The following is a 16,925-nucleotide window of genomic DNA, read 5'->3' on the forward strand; positions in this document are numbered from 1 at the left end:
AGAATAAATGGTAATAACTGGAAAAATATAAGGAGAAGATATTCTTTTTGAGGAAAGTCTCGAGACTAAGAGATATATCCCTTAAGGAAAAGAAAAAAAAAAGACTATATCTTGTGATATGAACGAAGAGTGGCGAGAGCCAAAAAAAAAAAAAATTCGCGTGCGCAAAAAAAAAAAAAAAAAAAAATACGCCAAAATTACTTTGTTGTGAAAATTGTGTGGTACATGATGATGGATCAAGGAGTATAGCGTATCGGAAAGCAACTGGAAAGGAAACTTGGGTGCCAGGGAGAGATAGAAATTAACCAATAGAATGGTATCTAAACTAGAAAAACAACGATTGGAAAATATACAGAGAAATAAGGAGCTTCTTAGGTCGCTTAGTCTTGATAAGATCTCTTATGAGATCAAGAAAGATGTAGAGGAGAAGAAAGCCGAGACCAAGGCGAAAAGACAAAAGCGTAAGACCGATACGGCCCCAAAAGAGCCGATTAGGAAATCACGTCGACTACAAGGGATCAAAATCGAAGATACCGAGGATTATCAGACGGCCATGAGGGCGAAGGAGCTACAGCAGATCGAGGAAGAGAAATTGGAGAAACTACGGACCATGAAACTTCCCGGTAATGTATCGTTGATTGACATTTTAAAAGAACAGAATAAAGACAATGAGATTAAAGGAGAAGATAACGACGATGAAAAATTACTCTCGGAATTTTCTAGATTGTCCGATAACTTTTCCGTGGGGGATTTCTATGAAGTGATTTCCAAAAAACCAACTGATGATAAATCGATCAACAAACTTCGAAAAGAGTTCAAGTCTATCGATTTATATGAAAAATTCTTACCTAACCAAATATCATTGACTGAAGACAGGTTGGCAATTATAAATTTCCACCCATCCAATACCGAAAAAATCATTGTTGGCGGTGATATTCTAGGAAATTTAGGGATTTGGAACCCGAATTCTGATACTGATGAAAACCCTGCCATAACCCTGTTCAACCTCCATGGTAAGCATATTTCAAAAATAGCGTTTTCTACCAAAAAACTTAACAATCTTTACACTGCTAGCTATGATAATTCCATCAGATGTACCGATTTGAAGACATTAAAATCCACAGAAGTACTAGGGTTGCTTGATGATAATGGAAATGATATTGGCATATCGGATATCCAATTATCAACCCCAAACACTTCTCTGTATGAGAATTTACTATTTTTCACCACGTTGACTGGCCAATTCGGGTCATTTGATATCAGATCAAAACCAAGAACCACCAGTATTAGTCTATACCGACTAAGTGACAAAAAAATCGGAGGTTTTTCCATAAACCCCAATGCTAATTATCAATTATCAACAGGATCATTGGATCGAACATTGAAGATTTGGGATCTTAGAAAAGTTAATGCCAACTCTAACTGGTCAGAAAAGTTCCCAAGCGATGCCTGTATTCATGCGTATGGTGGCTTCAGCAGTCGCCTAAGTGTTAGTTCTACCGACTGGAATTCCAGTGGGGATATTGTTTGTAATGGGTATGCTGATGCTATTAATATATTCAAGCTTGGAGATACCACCCAATGGAACAGTGATTTCCTTTATAAACCCAAAAAGAAATCCAAAGAAATCATCCCCATGACGTTGAAGCCAGACCATGTAATGAAACATAACTGCCGTACTGGTAAATGGGTTTCAATATTGAAGGCTAGATGGCAGATGAATCCAAAGGACGGTTATGAAAAGTTTGTTATCGGAAATATGCAAAAATTCTTTGATGTTTACACCGCCAACGGGATTCAAGTAGCTCATTTGGGCGGGAAGTCCATTACTGCTGTACCTGCAGTAGCCAATTTCCATCCAACAGAGAATTGGTTAGTTGGGGGAACCGCGAGTGGGAAATGTGTTTTGTTCAGTTAGATGGGACTTTTTCTTCTTCTGGAATATATTATAATTGTTGTTGATATAATAGATGCTATTTGTAGTTGTTACATTGGTGAACCATGGTTCACGTGCATTGCACGACTCATCTCGAAAAAAGAAACGCTTCGGGGATCTCTCTCCTCTTTGAAAAGTTTATCACCAATCTGTTTCCATCATATTTTTCAAATATATTACATAAATATTTCGGCAAAATATATAGAGGAAAGGGGGAGAAGAAACTCATTAAATTACACAGAAACAAACCCACAAAAACGCCCAATAATAACAGTCCATGCCTTCTATTTCTCCAGTACACACAAGAGATGCTTATCGCCGACCGTTGACACCTGAAGCACCGAACGATGAGCTTTTAAAGCCAAAGAAAAAACAACTCAAAAATAAACCCCACACTGGTAAAGCCATTTCGTCTCAATCACGCTTGTCTATACATAGTTCCAGTTTGGAAAGCTCTGTCAATTTGATGGATTTGGTGAATGGGCCATATCAAAATTTGCAAAGTTTAGGTCACACACGACGGTCGCCCAACGGTGATTCCAACCAAATACTCCACTCTAGTACCTTGTACCCAGGGTCAAATTTTGTTGGAAGCCAGATATTTCAAGATAAGAGATATGATCTATCAATAGAATTGAAATATGTCGACTTAAATCAAAGTTACATGAATGGATATTTGTCAATCAGAAACTTGACCGAGAAGCATCCAGAAATCACTACGTTCTTTGAGGCGGAGTTGATTAGCGAGAATCATAACTTCTTGAGTAGAAGAGCCACTGATGATTTGCAAATTGATGATACAATCGATATATCTAATTGGAGCAGATTTCCTCATTGGAGGCAGGATATTCTCCCCAAAGTCCGGAAAAGTTTGTCGTGTTTGTCAGCTCTTGATCTAACCGAGAAAAAAGACCCTTTTTTCAATAAACCGTCTAACTTGTACATTCATAAGGATTATTTAGATCAGCAATATATTTACATGAGATGGAAGGAAGTGTTCTTGGTTCCTGATGCAACAAAAAAGTTGGTCTCTGCTTCTTACGATGGGATTTACTATGCATGCTTGGACCAGTATACCGGAAACATAACAGGGTATTATTACCATGGAAAATTGGAGGATCAGTTTCTTGACTTGGTGCATGCTTCGTCCAGAGGTGCTTGCCAATCTTTTGATTTTTGCTAATGATGTATGGCTAACCCCATCATTTTGATGTACCGTATGTATTTGTGATTGAGAATTTCTGGGTTTCTGTTCCTCATGATGAATCAATATTGATCTAGTATGAAATTGGGATCGATTATTCAATGGAAACCCTCTTGTATTATATATAACCATGAAAAACTGTCGGCTATTCTAAATATCAGTGACACGCACTTAGATGGTCACCGACGTTCCAGAAACATTATTACATAAATTAATCTACTATAGATGGGGACATATACCATATTTTAGGTGTAATAATGATTATTTTGAAATTTTTTCTGCTCTCGGCTCTAGCTGAGCAAAAGGCACACACACACACACAAAAAAAAAAAGAGTTTTGAAACGAAATAGGCATCTTCTGTTTGTGTAATTTTTCAGTATACTATTATTTTACTCTCCTTTTTTTTTTTTTTTTGTTGGCTCAAAGATTCAAACTACCATAATTAATAGTAATACATATAAATAAAAAAAAAATGACAACTCAGCCTGTTATTGGGGATGATTTTTGCTCACCAATAGTATCGGCTTTGTACCACAACTCAAAAGAGAAAATAAAGAACTCTGAATGTCACTCCAACAGTAGCACTTATTATGAGAATTTGGGTCCTGAAAATCATGAATATCGCTTGTTCAAATATCCGAGCAACTTGATACAAAATTCGATCACTATTCCATCACCAATATCTGACATTATAGTTCGTCATAGCGAAGCAACGGCACTGGCTTTTTTAAACACCCCATCAATAGTCTGTATGAAAACCACAGAGTCTTTGGCGGATCCTCAAGATTTCATGGACAAAACAAGAAATCCTTCTTTATATTCTAGAAATATGTTCTGCTATATTAAAAATAATATAACAGCTAATTCAAGGGTGTCAGATTCAACCGCTAGCCCAAATTCCATCAATATTACTTATTTTCCTAATATGAATTCAGCTTCACAAAAAATGGCTTTAAGGAGGGAAAAAATAATCGAGGAATTATTGAAAACAGAACTGTCATACATTGAATTCTTGAAGCTATTATCCGAGACATATACTGGGGTTATTGAAGGCAGTAATTTGGGAAAGCTTTCAGGCATCCCCTTGATTGACTGTATCGAGAGACTCATTTGTGAACACAGAAAGTTCTTATTTGAGCTTCAAAGATTCCAATCCAGCTCACCACTCACAGGCTCAGCATCGCCTAATAATTCAAAAACCCTTCATTCAACCAGTGATGAAGTTACTTCTTCAATGCTTTCCTACGGTGCGGCAATTCATGTGTCTAGGATGATAGCAGATAAGGCAATTAACCTATTCTTCTACGAAGAATATTTTTCAACAATAAAGTTAGCTTCTCAATTATTAAAAAAATTGAATAGTACGGAATTTCATTTATGCAAAGTATGTTCCATAATAATAATTACCCTTGAGTTTATGAGGTCAATGTGATTATTACTAACCAAAAAACACCATTAAAAACAGGGCTATGAAAAATATTTGGAAGCAGTGCAGCCAAGAGACGAAAAACTTGATTTATCTTTACTATCGCTTTTGCAGAAACCTGTAACCAGAGTTGGTAAATATAGGTTATTGGTTGAAAGTCTATTGGAAACAATACCGGAAAATGATGAATCTATCCCACTTGTGGAATTTGAATTAGAGAGAATAAAATCTAAATTAAACATTATGAATAACTTTAACGATGATTTAGAAAAGACAGATATAACCAAAACACTATTTTCTAGAATTTTTTTTGAAGTGGATCAATGGTCATTTCCAGTCGAGTGTTTTGGCTTGCCATTATTGTGCGGAGCGTTAGGATGTGTTTGGAGACAGATGTCAGGTAAATTGGTAAGCCAAATTAATGGAATATTTCTTTTCAAGTCTACTTTAATTGTGTGTGATATTGTGAAGGAAGAAAAATATATTGTGAAGTTTGTGATTCCTTTATGTTGTTGCAAAGTTCAGGATAATGAGGCAACTGAAGGATTATACTCCACCAATATAGGCTCCTTCAAGTTGTTGTTTGAACATAATTATGGATTATATGAGATTTCATTATTAGGGCTTTTGAAAAATGAGATTGGAATCTGGAAGAATAAGCTAGAAATGTTGACAAAAGTGCTCTATGGGCCTTACGAGTTTGATTATTCGGTTTCTTTATCAGAAAATACCGTCAAAAAAATGTCTTTAATTCCCAACAGAATCTCTCCTGTCGATATTTCATTGAACAGATTCAATGATAGTGATTATAATTTTTCAGATTGTTATTTTGGTGAATTGGTAGCATTTAGAGCAGAATTTATTACTACCGATGACTGCAATTCAAGCATGATTAATGATGAATATGAAGAGGATGTCGGAATTGTTGAGTGCTCGGCAAAAATTGAATTTAAAGAACAAAATAGATCTACAATTGAGGACAAGTTAAAGGAAGTGTGGAGTATGGAACTACCCAAGCTCACAAAGATTAAAAAAACTAATAGTTTCATCACGATGTGGGGACATGGAGAAAGGAAGAAAAGAAGAAGCTTTAATTGCTTTAGATCTGGCACCATCAAAATTTCCACAACAATCAAAAGAGTAGCAACCGCCACTAACCAGCAGCAAACATTGAAAAAAACATACTGATGGTTAATCATATGACTAATACCGTTGTAAATATGCTTATTGTATCTACAAAGTTAAATCAATTTCGGTTCGAAAAACTGTTGTTGTGTTTAATTTACTTTTATTTTTGCTGTAAAATAAATGATGAAAAGGAAAGAATAGTTCCGTTCAATATGTACGGCTACTGTATTTGGCATCGTTAGTTGAGCTCCACTCTCTCTTTTGGATGCCAGAGACATTGGTCTTCATTTCACCTTCTTTGAGGATCTTTAAGATTGCATCTTCTGCTCTTGAGGAGCCAAATTCATTTTCAAGCTGCTGATTAGATACCTCATCCAATACACCCTCGTTACCACCAACTCTGCTATGAAAAACCTTGTAGACGGAAATGACGTCACTCAATGGTACAGTTGAATCCTCTTTGTACTTTTCATAAGCGTCCTTGGAGTCAATAAACACACTGTAGTCGCTATCGCCTTTGTAGAAAACTCTAATCTGATAAAATTGCGATGTTGTTAGTTGAAAACAATTCCTAATACTAAAAAAAAAAATATTCTCAAAACTCATGTTAATACTGGGTTGAACACTACTTACTGGAGGAGAAGACATTGTGATTGAATTATTATAAGTTTAGGAAAGTAGTGTAGTTAAATTAGTGTAGATATGATAGATGGTAAATAGAAGTTAATGATAACAGTCTGAATTCATCAATCGTTTTAGATATGGGGATAACCATCAAAATTTATACGATTTGTAGGTTATTGTGTGGGTAGCTTTGCTTGCTGCTGTTATGTCATCTTCATGCATGCTAGTTTGCTAAGGGGGCTGCCCTGCAGAAATGACCGAACCGCATGTGCCATCAATGTACACAACAACAATGTACCGGATGTAATAATCCCTGATCTTCAAAGAATTTTCTATAGTTTGAAGAAGTTTACACTCATTGAGCTCTCGATCCGAGGAGAGAAGAAGAACACCCTGCCAAGGCCTAATTCAATCGTTTCCACGAGGTTGGGGCCTACCATTACGATACCGGTCAAATAATAATTAGCAAAAAAATAGATATGAATGAACATTATAAGCCTCAAAGAGTGATTATTAAGTAATGAGAAATCATGGAATGAATATAAGCCGCGGAAATCAGAAGATGAAAGTGGTTAGTATTATGATACTAGAGAACATAAGTTGATGTGTTTTTAAAGATCTAACTTGGCAACGGGAATGGTCATCTTATTCATTTGAAATTGAACGATTGGAGTAAAAAATTTTCCTCGCCATGACCACTATTAATGATACAATAATAATATAATAGTATAATAGTAATCTGGTGATACAGAAAATGATACAATTTTTATATACAAGAAGTAAGAAAAGTGCTAAGAATATTTAACCAGCAATTAAAAAAAACAACAACAACAAAAAAGCAGTAACACAACAATACAAGTTTATCCCCTTTAATTTCAAAATCTCATTTCCATAACATCACCCTGGTATTTTCTAAATCATCCACGAATTGCTCCTTAATTTCATCTTCCAAACTAAGTCCTTCTTTTCCAAAATGTTTTACAAAAAGATCATCGGCCTTGCCCTTAATGAATTCCGATTCTTTAACAGATCTGGCAGATTCGTATCCAAGTAGCGACAACGATTTTTTCTGAGAGTCAATACAATTGAACATGGCTTTAGTTCTTTCATTACACATGGTGAATTTTTCAGTATAGCTCCCATTTTTCAAGCAGCTAAGTAGTAACTGCTGAACCTCGGCACAGTTTTCTAGCATTGCATGTCTCTTTGTATTCTGTAGTTGGTATTGCTCAAATTCTTCCTTTTCCTTTGCTGAAGTTGGGATATGGTTTTCCCCAAGTAATTTCTGCAACCCTTTTCCTATGGTACCATTATTGCTATCACCACTTTGTGCTTCTGCCTGCTTGACTTCAATCTCTAACCTATCATTTTCCTTGAGGAAAAAAGTCTTTTGTTCCTCCAGCAAATCTTCCAAAACACCGCTAGAAGATATATCTTTCTTTTCGGAGGTACCAAAAAACGAGAATATCCCCATAATGTTAGCAGGTATTTTATGAATTATTGATGATTCAAGTATCCATCAATTATTCGTCGTAACTTGAAGCATTTTTGTGATGTTTGATCATTTTTCAACAGTGATTACCCGACCTAATACACCGCCAACATGCATCAAAACAATGTTTGTGTTTGTGTGTGTCTCCAATCGGCGTCAACAGTTTGCTAGAAAAAGTGAGCGACAAAAAAAAAGGCGACTTTTTGGTTACAAGCAAATAATATAAATTGTTACCAAATATTTTGAGAGAAGAGAGAGAGAGAAACAGCAGATGGTAGTCTACAATGAGAACCATGAAACACCTTTCAGTAAGAAAGGCCATGTCATATATGAGAAGGCAAATTTCTTCATAGACTCTCGTTACGAAATTCAGAGGATCCTAGGAAAAGGATCTTACGGTACTGTTTGCTCCGCAATTGACAAAAAGGTGAAAGACAGCACCAGGCCTAGTGAAATCGCCATCAAAAAAGTCTCGAATATCTTCACCAAAGAAGTATTGTTGAAGCGGGCAGTAAGAGAATTGAGACTAATGAGGCATTTCAAAGGTCACAAAAATATTGTCTCGCTAATTGATATTGATATTGTATATATCAAACCTTTCGATGGTTTGTATTGTTTCCAAGAACTCATCGAGTATGATTTGGCTAGAGTTATCCAATCATCAGTACAGTTTTCTGAATTCCACATAAAAAGTTTTTTGTATCAACTTCTATGTGGGCTTAAATATATCCATTCAGCTGAGGTTATTCACAGAGATTTAAAACCAGGAAATGTATTATGTACTATGCAAGGAATCTTGAAAATTTGTGATTTTGGATTGGCTAGAGGAATTTGCCCGAGTTATTTAAGAAAATCAACGTCAATAATCACCAATTATGTTGCCACTCGATGGTACAGGGCTCCTGAATTGATTTTAAGTAAACGAAGTTATTCTAAACCGGTTGATATGTGGGCAATTGGTTGCATTTTTGCGGAATTGTATGGCAGAAGACCATTATTTATTGGTAATGACCAGCTAAATCAGATTACTGAAATAATTAAGGTCTTGGGTACTCCACCAGAAGAGGCTATTTCAAAATATGGCTCTCGAATGGCCTGGGAGTTTTTCTCACCCCCTAAACCCCAATACCAGGCAATTCCTTGGTGTGATATTTATGCCCATATCAGCAATGAGGCAGCTGACTTGTTGGAGCACTTGATATGTTGGGATATATCCAGGAGATATTCAGTGGAGAAGGCATTAGACCATTCCTTCTTGAAAAGCATTAGAGATACTAATAATGAACCAAGCTGCAAACAACCATTTGACTTTAGTTTTGAAAACACAGAAACAACTTTGCCAGATTTGAAGGTGATACTTCAGAAGGAAGTAGAAAGCTTCCGTGTTGAAAGAAGTGGCAATAAAATTCATTCGTGAATGAATGTTCTGTTATATATGAAATATAATTGGTGAATGTATGAAAATATCTTATCTTTCCGCCCCGCTCGTGGCACGGCTGAAGTTCAATTTGTACCATTGGGATGGTTGCATCGTAATTTTCCCGTTTTTTTTTTTTTTTTTTTTGCAATCTACTCGGTTATCGATTTTGACTCATAAAAATTGTCATATAAATTTCAGATCAATGCTTCCGCTTATAGTTAAAGATCCCATTCTGCTTAATTGTGAAAACAAGTAATAGTTGTTGGCTCAAAAATGTCCGAAGAAATCGACACACATCTTATTGATAATGAGGTGCCTAAAGATAAAGCTAGAGTTATCAAAGATATCACGGCGGGAACCATTGGAGGGATTGGTCAGGTATTAACTGGTCAACCTTTCGACACTGTCAAGGTAAGATTACAGTCATCCAACGAATATAAAGGTCCAATGGATGTTGTGAAAAGACTTTTAGCCAACGAGGGGCCTGCTGGGTTTTACAAAGGTGTGTTGACTCCGTTGGTCGGGATCGGGGCATGTGTTTCGATTCAGTTTGCGGTCAACGAATACATGAAAAGATATTACACAAATAAAAATGAAGGACTGGCGAATAAATCGCTAACTTTAGGTCAATTCTACATGTGTGGTATTGCCGCAGGTTTTGCCAACGCTTTCTTAACATCGCCAATTGAACACATCAGAATCAGACTTCAGACTCAAGTTTCCGCGGAAGGAGCGCTATACAAAGGTCCAGTTGACTGTATTAGGAAGATATACTCTGCTTCAGGAACTGCAGGGATTTTCCGTGGATTGGGACCAACCTTGGTGAGAGAGTCTCATGGGATGGGGATATATTTTGCCACTTATGAGTTTTTGATCAATGAAAGTATGAAGACAAACAAGGTGAAGAGAACCGATATTCCTGGATGGCAACTCTGTGCTTTTGGTGGTATCTCTGGTATCACCCTCTGGATGCTGATTTATCCTATTGATATCATCAAAACTAGACTCCAAACAGATGATCTTAAGAACAAGGCATTTAAAAACTCTTTCCAATGTGCGAAGCATATTTTACAAACTAGCGGGTACAAAGCCTTTTTCAATGGGTTCAGTGTATGCTTGTTGCGTGCCTTCCCTGCTAACGCAATGACTTTCTACGCCTTTGAATTGGCTATGAGAGCATTGGGATGATTTCATTGGCATTCTATCGTCTTCTACTGGTACTATTTCTTTGTTATTGTTGCTTTTCCATGATCTTTTTGCTTTCTTTATTCTAATTTTTGTCATTTATCTCACTTTGATTTCTTAGTATTCTCTGTTTTATTATCTAAATTGATGGTGCTTTATTATGTTAATATATAAAGATGTGGCTCTTATCCGTAAGAACAGGGATATTAAGCGGATTACCAAGAAATCAAAGTCAATTCATACTTCATGGTCTTTTAATGAACCATTATTTGCGTGAAAAGGTTATCGATAAAGTATACTAGTGCCATTGATATCAATTGTTGTAGATATCTTTCAGTTTGGATTGATAGATAGCTGCTTCATGCTTTCCCTTTTGGGGATGATTCAGTTATGGCACAAACTGCACTGGTACTACAGGCTCAAATATTTCTGACCCTAGTTATAACTGATCACATTTCAAGTGTTTCTTGGTGTTTTCAACGCTCTCTTTGCCTCTGAATTGTCTAGTATAGTAGACATATAGTAGCGTCTCAGTATGTGAATATATAATCACATGATTACAGATTGGGAAATTTTTTTTTTTTTTTTAATATTGCATTTTCATGAATAAACAGTAGAGAGATTTTGGACAGCAATATAGTACTATCGATCATCAAGAACTATGTTTAGATCATCTCTTATTAATTCCCTAAGATACTCAAACAGGGCCAGCGTCTGCCGCTCTAGCCAATTTTTGACTCCATCAACTCGCTTATTTTCCAGCTGTCTGGTATTGAAAAACTCATCGGCATCAACTGAACCATCAACGGCTGCTCCAAAGAAAAGAAAACAATTAAGTAGAATAGCCATTGGTGGTAGTGATTCTAAAAAAGAAAAGCTCAGAGATGCTAGTCTGATTGAATTTTCCACCTGGAAAGCCGGAGTTTTGTTATTGGTGGTGGGATCTGCCATGGTATATTATTTCAAAAAGGAGAAGAAAAGATTGGATACCCAACGTGAAGCCGAAGCCAACAGAGGTTATGGAAAACCTTTAATTGGTGGGCCGTTCAATTTGGTCGACGACAACGGCAAGCCATTCACTGAAAAAAATCTTTTGGGCAAGTGGTCCTTGGTATATTTTGGGTTCACCCACTGTCCGGATATTTGCCCTGATGAATTAGATAAGATGGCCATCATGCTTGATAAATTGGAAATCGACCATAATATTGATATTCAACCAATTTTCATAACCTGTGATCCAGCCAGAGACTCTCCAGAAGTGATGAAGGAATACTTGTCCGAGTTCCACCCAAAGATGATTGGTTTGACCGGGGAATACGAAGATATCAAGAGTACTTGTAAAAAGTACAGAGTTTACTTCTCTACCCCAAAAGACGTGAAACCAAATCAAGATTATTTGGTGGATCATTCCATTTTTTTCTACTTGATGGACCCAGAAGGGCAATTTGTTGATGCTTTGGGTAGAAATTATGACGAAAATACTGCTGTTGAAAAGATCAAACAACAGGTTGATGCTTACATTCCAAAAGACCAAAGAGAAAAGAGAAAGGAAGGATGGTTCTCATTTTTGTATAATTAGATGTGATGAATCATGTATATATAATGTTTTACTGATAAATGAACAGAAAAGAGACTGTATGTATTGTGCCTTTTTTTCGTTACTCTGAAAATCGATGTAGATATTACTAATAAAAGAAATCCATTTTTATTATCATGAATTCTTCTTTTTTTTTTTTTTTGAAGTAGAAATACATAAAATGCGTGGATTACTATATAGTCGTGATTAAAGGCGTGAACTAAAAACGAAAAAAATAATAAAATAATAAAGGAGAAGAGCTAGCTGTTGAAAACGTCATGAAACAAAAAAGAGTACAATCAGAACAATGTCGCAAGAACAACAAAAATTAATAGGCTTTCTTTTTTTTTTTTTTTTTCTTTTTTTCTATTTTCTATTTTTTATTTTTTTTTTTTAAATAAAATTAAACTAAGCGTTTCTTGAAAGAGTTCCCAAAGCCTTGATTCTTTCCCATAAGCTTATACTGTATCCTGCAACATTCAATGCGCTAACAAACTCCCAGGCCTTTTTTCCATCTGGAATAGGGTAGTCTAGAGGTTTTGGAATCTTGGTAGACACAAATGGGATTTTATCATAACACACAGATTTCTCTACGCAAAGACCTCTTAAACCTTCTTCACCTCCAAATTTACCATAACCGGATCCTTTAACACCACCAAAAGGCAATTGACAGACGTAGAAAGTTGCAAAATCATTAATAGCAACATTTCCAGCCTTCAAACTGTCGGCCACATAATTACAGGTCGCATAATTGTTACTAAAGACTGAGGCTCCCAAACCGTATTCAGTGGAATTGGCAATATCAATGGCATCATCAACGTCATTAGCCTTCATAACAGTACATATTGGGGCAAAACATTCATCAGTAGCAATTGCCATATCTGGGGTAACATCCACCAACAAAGTTGGGGTGAAATAATGGCCCTGAGGATAATTTGGGTGAACATATCTTTTACCACCATAAACCAATTTGGCTCCTTGATCGACAGAAGTCTCAATGATCTTTTCCAAAGAATCAAAGCGAGTATCGGTGATCATACCTCCCATATCAATTTCCTCCAATTGGTCAATATCAGAACCTAATCTTAAAGTCTGAATTCTCTTTTCCAAAATTGCAACCAATTGATCATAAACTTTTGGCATGGCAATGATTCTTTCAATACCAATGCAGTTTTGACCACTACTTTGGAAAGTTCCTCTCATGATAATACTGGCAATTGCCTCCACATCTTTCACATCATCAAGAACAATGAAAGGATCTTTACCACCTAATTCAACAACCACAGGAGTCAATGATTCGGAAGCCGCCTTGACAACATGATGAGCCACTGGTTTTGAGCCAATAAATGTAATGTGCGACAAACCAGGATGAGAAGTAAAATAATCAGCATCATTTGGCCAACAGTAAACCAATTGCACTAATTCAAGATCATGGCCACAAGCTAATAAAGCAGCTCTGGCAATTTCCAAGAAATAAGTTGAGCTCCAAACAACGTGTTCCGAACATTTGATGACAATTCCGTTACCTGTAAAAATACTGGCGATCAATGGACCCATAAGATTATGAAATGGATAATTCCAACTGATCAATGCGGCACAAACCCCAGCCAAAGGTTCATATCTCACTTCAGCCCCTTTGTAACTCATCAAGATATTCGAAGGACCTGGTCTTTTAGAAGGTTGTAACGCTTTTTCACCGTGCTTGATAATCCAGTTCAATTTTTCATTAGTCACAAGAATTTCCCCCATTGAAGCACACAAAGCAGTTTTGCCAGTATCTCTAGCCGCGACTCTGGCAATTTCTTCCTGATGTTTCAAAATATACTCGCTCAAGCTTCTCAATACTTGTCTTCTTTGGGCAAACGAAGTCTTGGCCCAGGACTTTTGTGCTTTCTTAGAAGCTTTAATTGCAGCATCCATGTCATCTCTTGAAGAGCATTTGAACTTGCCCAAGAATTGAGCAGTGGCTGGACAATAACCTTGAATATTTTTTGGATCCTGGGGATCTATGATGGTTGGAGGATTCAATCTTTTACCTTTCCAATGAGGCTTCGCTTCATCGGGCATTGGTGCTTCAAATTTCACCGCCTTCTCGAGCCTTTGGGATGATATATGTCTGGTATAAATGTAATAGGCAATTGGAAGGACAACCGTGACGAAAAATGATACTGATAGTTGGACATGGAAGAATGAGATGGGTTGATGTAGGCTCAACACATCAAGAAAAGAAGATTGTTGGGACGACATGTTCATTTGTGGCAAGAAAAAAAAAAGAACAAAAATACAGAAATGAAGAAATAAAAAAAAAAAAAGGAACAAAAAGAAAAGAAAAAAGATGCTATGAAATAACGATTTGATGAAATCGGAAAGGAATGAGGGTATTTACTCGATGATATCGTATTAGGTATTTGGGGGAAATTTTTTGATATTTTTTTTTTCGGCTACACCAAATAACCAACACGTGCCAAAATGGTGGAATAAGGTAGAAACTTCATGGCATCTCAAAAAATGACAAGATAATCTGTCAGTTAACCTCTGGAATCCAATATGTTGTCAAAAAATATACCTTGAAAGTTAGTCCTACATTCCGTAGCATTCTCATACATAGAAAATAATAATACTATTCTCGCTTAAGCACAAGCAGACCGATGATGATATAAAAACACATTTAACTAAAAAGAAAAAGAAAAGGAACAAAATAAAATAAAATGAGGCAGCAGAAGGCACCGATTTATAAATAAGTCTTTATTCTTGGAACCTTCTTAAACCTGGGCATTGATGTGGACTTCTGGGGTTGGGTGGGTGATTGCATCGACAAGCAAGGCAACAACGTCCTTTTGTTTCGATTCAGCAGTCTTTTTAAGCTTTTCAACTTCTTCCTTGACAGTATTGGCAGCCTCAGTGTCGGCGTTGGCATTTATTCCATCATACTAAACAAAGTTAAAGGTCAGTATTTCTATTCATCAACTCATAATCCAAAAAAACAATCGAACAAAAACAAGCAAACCACTTACCTTGGCTTCAAAATCCTTCAATTCTTGGTCCTTTTGTAATTTGTAGGCCTCAATTTCCTGAGTAGCATCTGACTTGGCTGACTTCAAACGTTGGGCACGGTCTATATTATTTGACATCAATGGTTAGTAAATTGCCTTGCAAAAACATTCGATTTCTTCAGAACAGTAACATACAAGATCTAGCAGCAGAAACAATTTCCTGGGCTTCTTTTTCCGCCTATTAAAATTTCATGTCAGTACAATTGTTCAACCTATCATTTAAAGCAAAAATTAATTATCCTTATCTATATGGTTTGACATACTTTCAAAAGAGTTTGGATTCCTGATGATGACTAGTAGATTGTTAGTAATGAAGGGTCTTTATTTAAAAAATGAAAAATGCTAATGAGATCTTCCATGATCTTTCTTTAGCTAAACATACCATTATATATGGGCTTTCTGTTATCACTTGGTTGTACCTCTCTGGGCTGGTTGGCGTTGGTTTTTTCCCAGTAATAATAATAATTTCAACCTCTCTCACCAGCAGTTGCCCGGAGTGGTGTACATTTATGTAGGAAGACGTGTGTATCACACGAAGGGCATCGCCAAAAAAAAAAAAAAAAATATTTCATGTCTCTCTTTACAATGTATTATGAAAATGTATTATTAGATATATTTAATTATATTTATATATGAGTGACCAGGCTAAAGTTCAAATATGTGCTATCTGCTTTTCCAACCCGTTTAAATACAAGTGCCCTGCTTGTGGAGTGGTGACTTGCTCCTTGCCTTGTGTAAAGAGACATAAACTTCAATTCGAATGTCTGGGGAAAGCAGACGCCTCAAAATATATACCAATGAATAATATCAAAGAAAATGGCGAAATATTGGTGCAGCGAGACTATAATTTCCTCTTGAATCTTGGAAGACAAATCGACTTATCTAAATCAGATACTTACAAAGCTGCCAAACCGGTGTTCCAAAAGCGAAGACCAAACTTCAATAATAAGAACCCCAAGCTTAAACAGAGAAGATTTCAGAATAACAATAACGATAGGAACCAAGTAATAAACAAGGGAGATGTTCAAATAATCCAACTACCGATGGGAATGGAAAGAGCAAAATCAAATAAAACTTACTTTGACAAAAAAAAGAATGAATACCTCTGGACCTTGGAATTGGTCTTTGTCGATACAAATGGGTCACAAACTTATAGGACAACACAGACCAAGGTTCCAGAGTCCTCCACTGTCGAATCATCTATTTCAAAAAACGCTCCATCAGGAACCTTAGAGAAAACGGAGATTAATTATTTCACATTCATGAATATTTATGATTCACAAGCGACCACGCATAATCATAAAGCATTGGTAGAGATTTCAAAGTCCGCCACAATAAAGGAAACATTGAAGGGTAAGACTGTTCTCGAATTTCCAACAATTTATGTTTCACCACAGAATTCTGTGAAGGGCTTCCAAATTTGTGAAGAAAACTCTGTGTCAGACTCAAGTGATTCCAGTGACTCCAGTGATGAGAGCTCTGATGATGGTGATAATAATAATAATGATAATGATGTATTAGAAAGTGGAAAAATGGAAGAAAGCCAAGAAACACAGAAGCTAAATCAGACTAAAGAAAAAAATAACGAAACTTCAGATAATCAACCAATACATAATGAAAATACTTCTTGTGCTCAAGATTGCACAGAAAAGAAAATTGACGTCAATTTTAAAGACACATCAAAAATTACAATTCCAAAAACCCTTGATACCAATGACTACAGTCCAGTAATCAGTTTGGATTACGATTCAGATTCAGGTTCAGAACAAGATCTCCCTCAAGAGTCATCTGCTAAGGCGCCTCAATAAATCAAAACCCTATCCCAACTCACGGCTGAATAAAATATATACAAAATAGTCCTAAGTTAAAATAAAATTTTT

The 16,925-nt window shown here is 36.2% G+C and overlaps 11 protein-coding genes across 11 annotated transcripts; 7 read left to right on the forward strand and 4 right to left on the reverse strand. All coding sequences in view use genetic code 12, as the record gives it.

Annotated features, from left to right (window-relative positions):
- Positions 1–313: 313 nt before the first annotated feature.
- Positions 314–1,918, forward strand: CMR1 (Cmr1p; the record flags this gene model as incomplete). Its single annotated transcript, XM_064995601.1, has 1 exon — positions 314–1,918. One exon carries the CDS (start codon positions 314–316, stop codon positions 1,916–1,918), a length of 1,605 nt encoding a protein of 534 aa, XP_064851673.1.
- Positions 1,919–2,213: 295 nt separating this feature from the next.
- DASC09_019990 (GID4/VID24 family protein) lies at positions 2,214–3,119 on the forward strand (the record flags this gene model as incomplete). The annotated part of the gene is made up of 1 exon (XM_064995602.1): positions 2,214–3,119. One exon carries the CDS (start codon positions 2,214–2,216, stop codon positions 3,117–3,119), a length of 906 nt encoding a protein of 301 aa, XP_064851674.1.
- A 494-nt stretch (positions 3,120–3,613) lies between these two features.
- On the forward strand, positions 3,614–5,755 carry DASC09_020000 (uncharacterized protein; the record flags this gene model as incomplete). The annotated part of the gene is made up of 2 exons (XM_064995603.1): positions 3,614–4,525; positions 4,607–5,755. The coding sequence occupies 2 exons, from the start codon at positions 3,614–3,616 to the stop codon at positions 5,753–5,755; spliced, it is 2,061 nt and encodes a 686-aa protein (XP_064851675.1).
- Positions 5,756–5,902: 147 nt separating this feature from the next.
- RTC3 (Rtc3p) lies at positions 5,903–6,343 on the reverse strand (the record flags this gene model as incomplete). The annotated part of the gene is made up of 2 exons (XM_064995604.1): positions 5,903–6,229; positions 6,329–6,343. 2 exons carry the CDS (start codon positions 6,341–6,343, stop codon positions 5,903–5,905), a joined length of 342 nt encoding a protein of 113 aa, XP_064851676.1.
- Positions 6,344–7,202: 859 nt separating this feature from the next.
- DASC09_020020 (uncharacterized protein) lies at positions 7,203–7,793 on the reverse strand (the record flags this gene model as incomplete). The annotated part of the gene is made up of 1 exon (XM_064995605.1): positions 7,203–7,793. One exon carries the CDS (start codon positions 7,791–7,793, stop codon positions 7,203–7,205), a length of 591 nt encoding a protein of 196 aa, XP_064851677.1.
- A 289-nt stretch (positions 7,794–8,082) lies between these two features.
- Positions 8,083–9,228, forward strand: SMK1 (mitogen-activated protein kinase SMK1; the record flags this gene model as incomplete). Its single annotated transcript, XM_064995606.1, has 1 exon — positions 8,083–9,228. One exon carries the CDS (start codon positions 8,083–8,085, stop codon positions 9,226–9,228), a length of 1,146 nt encoding a protein of 381 aa, XP_064851678.1.
- A 276-nt stretch (positions 9,229–9,504) lies between these two features.
- Positions 9,505–10,419, forward strand: YMC1 (organic acid transporter; the record flags this gene model as incomplete). Its single annotated transcript, XM_064995607.1, has 1 exon — positions 9,505–10,419. The coding sequence occupies one exon, from the start codon at positions 9,505–9,507 to the stop codon at positions 10,417–10,419; it is 915 nt and encodes a 304-aa protein (XP_064851679.1).
- A 658-nt stretch (positions 10,420–11,077) lies between these two features.
- DASC09_020050 (SCO family protein) lies at positions 11,078–11,995 on the forward strand (the record flags this gene model as incomplete). The annotated part of the gene is made up of 1 exon (XM_064995608.1): positions 11,078–11,995. One exon carries the CDS (start codon positions 11,078–11,080, stop codon positions 11,993–11,995), a length of 918 nt encoding a protein of 305 aa, XP_064851680.1.
- Positions 11,996–12,400: 405 nt separating this feature from the next.
- Positions 12,401–14,239, reverse strand: MSC7 (meiotic recombination directing protein; the record flags this gene model as incomplete). The annotated part of the gene is made up of 1 exon (XM_064995609.1): positions 12,401–14,239. One exon carries the CDS (start codon positions 14,237–14,239, stop codon positions 12,401–12,403), a length of 1,839 nt encoding a protein of 612 aa, XP_064851681.1.
- A 515-nt stretch (positions 14,240–14,754) lies between these two features.
- Positions 14,755–15,430, reverse strand: VMA10 (H(+)-transporting V1 sector ATPase subunit G; the record flags this gene model as incomplete). Its single annotated transcript, XM_064995610.1, has 5 exons — positions 14,755–14,922; positions 15,007–15,107; positions 15,181–15,223; positions 15,309–15,338; positions 15,428–15,430. 5 exons carry the CDS (start codon positions 15,428–15,430, stop codon positions 14,755–14,757), a joined length of 345 nt encoding a protein of 114 aa, XP_064851682.1.
- A 412-nt stretch (positions 15,431–15,842) lies between these two features.
- BCD1 (Bcd1p) lies at positions 15,843–16,853 on the forward strand (the record flags this gene model as incomplete). The annotated part of the gene is made up of 1 exon (XM_064995611.1): positions 15,843–16,853. One exon carries the CDS (start codon positions 15,843–15,845, stop codon positions 16,851–16,853), a length of 1,011 nt encoding a protein of 336 aa, XP_064851683.1.
- Between the last annotated feature and the right edge of the window lie 72 nt (positions 16,854–16,925).

This window comes from Saccharomycopsis crataegensis (genome assembly GCF_037102585.1).
Source record: "Saccharomycopsis crataegensis DNA, jcf7180000000074, whole genome shotgun sequence".
NCBI classification, from domain to species: Eukaryota; Fungi; Ascomycota; class Saccharomycetes; order Ascoideales; family Saccharomycopsidaceae; genus Saccharomycopsis; species Saccharomycopsis crataegensis.